The sequence below is a fragment of the Austrofundulus limnaeus genome, unplaced genomic scaffold, assembly GCF_001266775.1.
Source record: "Austrofundulus limnaeus strain Quisiro unplaced genomic scaffold, Austrofundulus_limnaeus-1.0 Scaffold39, whole genome shotgun sequence".
NCBI lineage: Eukaryota > Metazoa > Chordata > Actinopteri > Cyprinodontiformes > Rivulidae > Austrofundulus > Austrofundulus limnaeus.
The window spans coordinates 2,152,707-2,159,762 of record NW_013952441.1 but is presented as its reverse complement, the minus strand read 5'-3'; the positions used below and the strand labels follow the sequence as shown (position 1 = coordinate 2,159,762).

The 7,056-nt window shown below is 40.1% G+C and overlaps 1 protein-coding gene across 1 annotated transcript in view; it reads right to left on the bottom strand.

Moving 5' to 3' along the window:
* The window catches only part of prkcea (protein kinase C, epsilon a), a gene marked incomplete in the record, with an annotated part of 47,008 nt that overhangs the window by 6,829 nt on the left and 33,123 nt on the right, over positions 1–7,056 (bottom strand). The window contains 6 exon segments of the mRNA XM_014007075.1: positions 986–1,124; positions 1,342–1,496; positions 1,590–1,763; positions 4,683–4,876; positions 5,520–5,622; positions 5,828–5,970. Of these exon segments, the coding sequence (XP_013862529.1) occupies positions 986–1,124; positions 1,342–1,496; positions 1,590–1,763; positions 4,683–4,876; positions 5,520–5,622; positions 5,828–5,970 (908 nt within the window).

The window sequence follows — 7,056 nt, the reverse complement described above, 5'->3', positions numbered from 1 at the left end:
CAACTATACCTTGTTCAGTCAGTTAAACTAGGGGCATAACACCTTTTATTTTCACACAACGTAAAATAAATAATAAATGAGAAACTGAGAAAAAACAATAGCTTGGTCAAACATCTAAAAACAAACAAATCATCTTTCAAGTGGTTCAGTCAGAGTGATTAGTAATTCCAAATATGACAAATATAGAATGTAAAACTCTTTGTTTTGATATATTTTCTCTCCTCTAGCATGTTTGCACACTTTACCGTGCAATTCAGGTCTCTGACAAATATTATGAGCTTACTATGTCTAGGGTGAGTCCAGATGGTTAGGTGGAGTAAAAATGTTCTAGATGTCTGATCCTTTGACTCGCTTTACTCTGTTAGCGCATGACGTCGCTGACAGGGCTTAGATTAGTATGAGATCAAACAGATCTGCCCCTAAGGGTTGGGCCCATTATCACGATACCCAATCTAGAATTTTTTTCAATATTGGGACCAATACTGATATTAATATTAGATCGGTGCACCGCTAACAAGTGTGACAGATTTCTGAACAAAAAATTGTTCCKCTGAYCTCCAGCAGCACTCGTTCTCGGTTRTGTAAAGATCTAGACATCTTTTTACCCTGAACAACAATTTCGGGTGCAAGCAAATGCTGCAGTTTGTTTCCTGAACCTTTTTTGTCACATTTGTCTAGAATATTGACAAAGACTATTTTGGAAATGCGGGTTCAGAAACTAAATGTCATCTTGTTTTTTGTTGTTGTTTTTTTGCATTTTTAACAAAAGAACAAAAGCAGAGAGCCCTGCCAAAAGCTGAAGTGACTAACAGTGTTGTAGATGACAAAACGAAGCAGTGAGGAGTAAACGACGCAGTCAGAAAAACACAAAGAAATTATTATTTCATATCTGTCAAAGTGGGTTATCGCTGATATTTTTCATAGATTCAAGCTGAGAAATGGAAGTGTATCGACCCTTACATCCGGAAGTCTAATTTCAGCTCACCTCAGGAGCRATGTAGTCAGGTGTGCCGCAGAAGGTGGTGGTGGTCACTCCGTTCATGATGCCCTCTTTGCACATACCAAAATCTGCCAGCTTGCAGTGTCCCTCTGCATCTAGGAGGATGTTGTCCAACTTCAGATCCCTGTGGAGGCAAGAGACAGGAAGAGGGGGAGGGTTAGTGCCATCTGTTTCCCAAAACTGTTTGGTTCAGTCGGGAGGTGAGTTTTTAATTTACAAATGTGTGAATGAACCAAAGCATGAGAGTTTCTGTTAATAAYAATAAAGTTCTGAGAATGTTGTGGATATTCAATTACCTTTGAAGACATAAATTAAAATAAAAAAAGGCATTATAAGTTTACCTATAAATGACGCCATTACGATGCAGGAACATGAGAGCGGACGTGACTTCGGCGGCGTAAAAACGAGAGCGCGGCTCATCGAACTTCCTGGATCGCTGAATCTGGAACATCAGATCTCCTCCGTTCACGTACTCCATCACAAAGAACAAACGGTCCTGGACGGAGCGGGATCGAGAGGGGAGGGTGTGCGTGTGAGACAGAGAAATCACGCGTAGATGAAAACGTCAGCGTTTGCGTCGCGGCCGTACCCGTGTCTGGAAGCAGCAGTACAGCTGGGTGAGGTAGGGGTGGCGGCGGGCGAGGGCCAGGATCCGCTTTTCTGTCATAGTGCAGTCCACGTCATCGTCCTGAAGGATCACGTCTTTCTTTAAAACTTTGACAGCGTAAACCTCCTCTGTCCCTTTCAGCTCTGCCAACATCACCTGGGCAGAGACAGAAGATAGATSAGTTTCAAAATGTCTCCTTCCCTCGCTGCAGAGCGTTACTGAACACAGCAGTGTCTAAAACCAAGGACGCCAAACTATTCGTTTATCAAGCTGCTTMTTTGTGCTTTCAGAAGTTCACACTGAAAAAAATTATTTGAAAGATTTATTAGATAAAATCCTTGTAACAATTTGCACTGTGATATCGGGTACCTTTAAAATGTACTTACCACAATTAACAGTCATGAATTTACTGAGTAATTGAACTTGTTTGAAATGCCTCAATACCTGGAACTGATACTATTTTATTTTTAGCATAGACGTTCATGTTATAAATGTGACCTCCATCAGATTTCAGTGCGAACGCTTCATGTTGTCGATGTGACACACGTGCAGAAGATGACGTGATGTCACACTCAGCTCGCTGTTTACAAACATAAACAGGTCTCTACCTTTGAATGCTACATTAGCATTTCGATTTTGAAGTTGTTGTTAGTAAAGTACTGATCCAGTAACTTTAGTATCGACGCGGTGTGACACCACTGTTAATCACATCTGTGGATTCACAGTCCTCAGGACATGGAAAATTAAAAAAAAAAAGAAGAAGCAACTGGACTCCTGTTCTGCTGAAGACGTGTGGAGCTACAAGATTTMAACGTGATCCGAGGTTAGAGTCATTATTATTGGATTGATCCGCTCACCTCCACCTCTCTAATGTAGAAGTCAGATAAAATTCAACATGATTGTTTAAACCGAGGTCGCTTTGAAACACATCAGATATRTGTCTGATTTTAGCCTGGSCCTTGCCTTCCTACGCAGTTCTGCTCAATTCTAGTTTCCCTTCACTGCTCCGTCTGGGATTTCTCCCATAGACAAGGATTTCTTCGGGAGCATTTTTTTCCGGGCCAATCAGRGAACAGAAGGCGGAGTTTTGAACGACGTCGATTTTCGCAGTGTCTGCTAGTTAGTTTAGCTATGGCAGTGGAGGAAGTGAATGAAGCCAGTCTGTTGATAAGGCTTCCAAATTAAAWTAAATTTGTCTGACAAAGCAGCAGCTCTCATTTACAGTCGTCTCATTTAGCTTGGTACTTCTCTCCTCTCAGTAGGGTTGTTTAAAGCGCACGCGATTTACGGTTAGCTTCTTAGCTTAGCCTCCTTCACAGCGACATAAGTCACAGCCAATTGATCCAGTCATTTTAAACTCCAACAGAGGCCACACCTCCAGCAAGAATCACTTCTCTATAGCCGAGAGTCCAGACCCTCGTACGAAGCAAAGTCAAGGACAAGGGTCTGGTTTTTACCAGGCTAGTCTGATTTAGGACCAGGTTCTAAATAAAAAGAAAAGTGTTTTATAATCATCTTGCAATGTTTAAGTTCTAACTCAGTAAGTACTCAGTATCCATGAGTACCCAAGTTGAAGTACTTGGTTTGAGAAGAATTGGTATTGGGACACCCCTAATAATTTTAAAATTTAAGTCATATTAAATAAAAATAAAATAAAATAAATACTGTCATATTTGACATTATTTGGTTTACTTTATGTTTTATTTTTAATTTTGATAACCATTTGTCCCTCAGTGGGGAAATAAATTCTCTGTATTTGTCCCATTGCACGTGAAGCAGGGGGGCTGCCATTGAATGAGGGCCTTACTCARGGGTCCAGGGTGGGTGTGAYGGTGTCRGTCCGGGGATTTAAACCGGCAACCTCCCCATAAAATTTACTTGAAAAGTGCTACTGCAGATTACTAAAACAATTTTATCTAGTAAATCTTACAAGTTATTTTCTTCAGTGAAGGCTCAAAAGCAATATTATGACCTCCGCACGCGAAGCGTAAGCGGGAGTCAAATTGTTTTCGTACAGTTTATTTTATTTTCCTCCGGAGATTTTTGGTCAACTGTTGCACAAAAACGGCTGCACCGATCAACATGAACGGTTTTACRATAGACCCCATATTTGAGGAGGGGGCTCCTTTCAAAGTGGGGGTGTCTGAACGCAAAAAATGCTTATACGTAACTCAGAAACTGTTAAACATAGAAGCTTCATAATTTTTTTTGTTGTTTAGCTCTGATGAAGTTCTATCAATCAGGCCCACCAATCAGTGCCCCCACCCCCCCGGACCCCCAATTTATCTGGAAAAATGGGTATCTGGACATACAAAAAGGGTTATTGCTCAAAAACTATTAAACATAGGAGCTTCAGATTTGTTTTGTTGTTTAGCTCTGATGAAGGGCTATCCATCAGGTCAACCAATCCCACCCCCCAAAAAAAACTAAAAAAAAAGACCCCAACCCAAACCACTGCAATTTTAGGATACACCTAGTAACATGACATTTATTAGGAATAAAGACTTCTGAGTTCTGGTGCATTTGTGTGTGTGGGGGTCATTATGTTATGTATCTAGTTTTTCAGAAAGAACTCACCTGGCAATAGTAAGATCAATATGAATATATGATCAATATGGTTATAAATCTGGTTTTGGTTTCTAAACGCTGAAGAGGAGAATAAATGGATGAATGGGCAGGACTCTAGAGATTTTTTGATGCCCGTTGTTGGAGATTTATCCAACTAAAATAGAAAAAAACTGCAAATATGTAGGAAAGCAGACTTGAGAAAAAAAGATTGGTTATACTGCTCATTATCTCTGGGTCATGTAGGCTACTTATACTCCATACAATCACATAAAACCTGTAGATTATGTAATGGAAACGATGTGTTAAAAATGTACTTTTTCCTGGCTTCGATACCACAATCAACCCACAGTCAGCTCTCACACGATACAATGTATAAAGCTAAAATTAAATACGAACAAATAACCTTCTGCTTTAGCGTAACCGATCATAAATAATTTCAAACGTGTTTAATTATAAAGACAGCTAAACAAATGAGCCTCCCCCTCCAACACCTCCACGCTGCCGCACCTTGCCAAAGCTGCCTTTGCCRAGAACTTTGATGAAGCTGAAGTCTTTGAGGTTCCTCCTCTGGCTCTGTCCGTTCTCCCTGGCCGCCGAGGAGGAGGAAGAGGAGTTGGTGGAGGAGGAGGAAGAGGAGGAGTGCTGGGGTCCCTGCTGGTCGAGTGACAGCGCGTCCTGCAGGCGATCTAGCTCTGCCAAGTCTGTGGGCGTCGCCGGGAAAAGCAGATCAGACATTAGTAAAATATATTTTAAAAAAAAGCTGGATGTTGTTTAATTTCCTGTCAGTGTTTGATGGCTAAACGAAAAGAAAAGGGAGATCATTATAACATTTAATCATTAGGTTGATTTCTCTTCGGCTGAACTTTTAAAGATGATCGCCACATCCTCTGCTGCGACCTGAGATGAATCAGCAACAGCGTCTCAGGGTGATAAAATACCAGCAGCGCCGCTCATCGTCGTCCTCGTTTGGCTCGGTGTAAACAAACAAACAAAAAAAAAAAACTTCTGCACTGAGAAAGTTAACTTTCCATTTCTCAGCTTGAGAAGTGTGAAAATGTGATGACTAACTGTGACGACCAAATGGTGGTGGGCGGGCGCGGGACAATTCACGTTTGGTCTACACAAAAAAATAAAAACACATTTATCTACGTCTTTCTTGAAAGGAGCGACAATATTTTCACTGAAATCAAGTTACTACCTCATAGTGGTTAAATGAACAAATAAAAACAGCGTGCTGATAGGAGGCCATTTTAAAAGGGATAAAAAAAGTGTCTGCCTGTTTGTGTAAAAGCTGTGTTTCAGTGGGGTTTTTTTGTCAGTGTGTGTGTGTGTGTGGAGTGTTACCCTGCTGTGAGGGGGAGGTGGGAACAGCTGGCTGGCTGAAGCTGTTCTCCTCAGTCTGGGAGAGCTCAGGAGGAGACTGGGGAGGGTCCTGCCCTRGAGTCAACTGCAAACAGAGACACATGATTAATCCTTTGCTTTGTCTGCTTTAGATCTTCCATTTCAGTTCGGAGTTACAAAATAAAAGCATTACTGAAATTTAATGTCCAGTTTCTTAACTTTTACAGAGTATTTATTTTAAAAAGTATTATTCTTTTGAATTGGTCGACTGGCGGATATGTTGTTACGTTGCCGCAGTGAGTTTTGGTTACCTTCCTCCTGCGCTGCGCAGTGTTGGAGATTTTGTCAGGTGTGACTCCAAGGTCAGACAGAACCTTGGCGATTCCTCGGGCGTCCACACCGCAGTTAGGAGCTACATTAGTTTCACAGCGCCTGTGCACATTCATCTTACACACTGCAAAAGAAAAAGGCAAGCAGACATGAAGGAAATCAGGTTTATGCATGGAAAAAAAAGGCTTCTTGACACGAAAAATGGACATTTGTAGGCATAAAGGTTTGCAGGAATCTGTACTTGTTTTATTTTACTTTAGGAAAATAAAGTCCATAAAACAGTCTTTTAATTAAACCAGGGGTGCCCAAAAATTCTCCCCAAGAGGGCCAAAATGAAAATCTATCCGGAGCTGTGGGCCAAGTGCAGTAATATACATGAAATACAAATATTTTTTTGGTAAAGAACTTTATTTTTAACTATTAAGCTAGCAGTCAGTGTGGTGGCTCACTTCTTTTTTGTCTGTGCACTCGGAGAAAGTGTGCCATACGCTCAAGCAGCAAAGGTTCATGGGACATTTCATTAATTGCTAAAATATGGTTTTGTGGGTTTATAATGTGTGCAAATCTACATGCATGGTTGAATCTAATCCTAATATCTCTCGTTGTTACTTTTATTTCTTGTTTAATCTTTATATATCAAAGATAAAGTCAGCACCATGAATGAAAACTATCTGCACTACAGCCCCTTATATAATCATTCAGCCAGTGGATGAAATGACTAAGTGGAAATATTATGTTTCTACATAAGATTAAAGGTTAYTACCTATTAACTATGGCATATGCTGGTGGGCCAAATCAAATAGCTTGGTGGGCCAAATTTGGACCGTGAGCCCCACTTTGGGCTACTCTGCATTAARCAGACTTTAGTGCTTTCAACAACTCTTTTTAAGAATAAATGCACAAAATCATTAAAGACATCTAACTAAATAATCTTGGTGGTTTTTTTTGTTTGTTTGTTTTGTTTTGAACTCTTGCACAGTCATTGATTATGTTTGTCCGTATTTTGTTGTGCTGGTGCTCAAAACTTGAAGGGATTACAAATGTTTATTAAACCAAAAATTCGGACAAATTCAAAGGACAGATGCACTTCAGTAAAAGCTATAAGACTATGGAATAATCTGGAAAGTGATTATAAAAGCATTGGATCAATTAAATGCTTTAAAAAATGATCAAATCAAAATTGTTAAAGAAATATGCAATTGTTTAATTT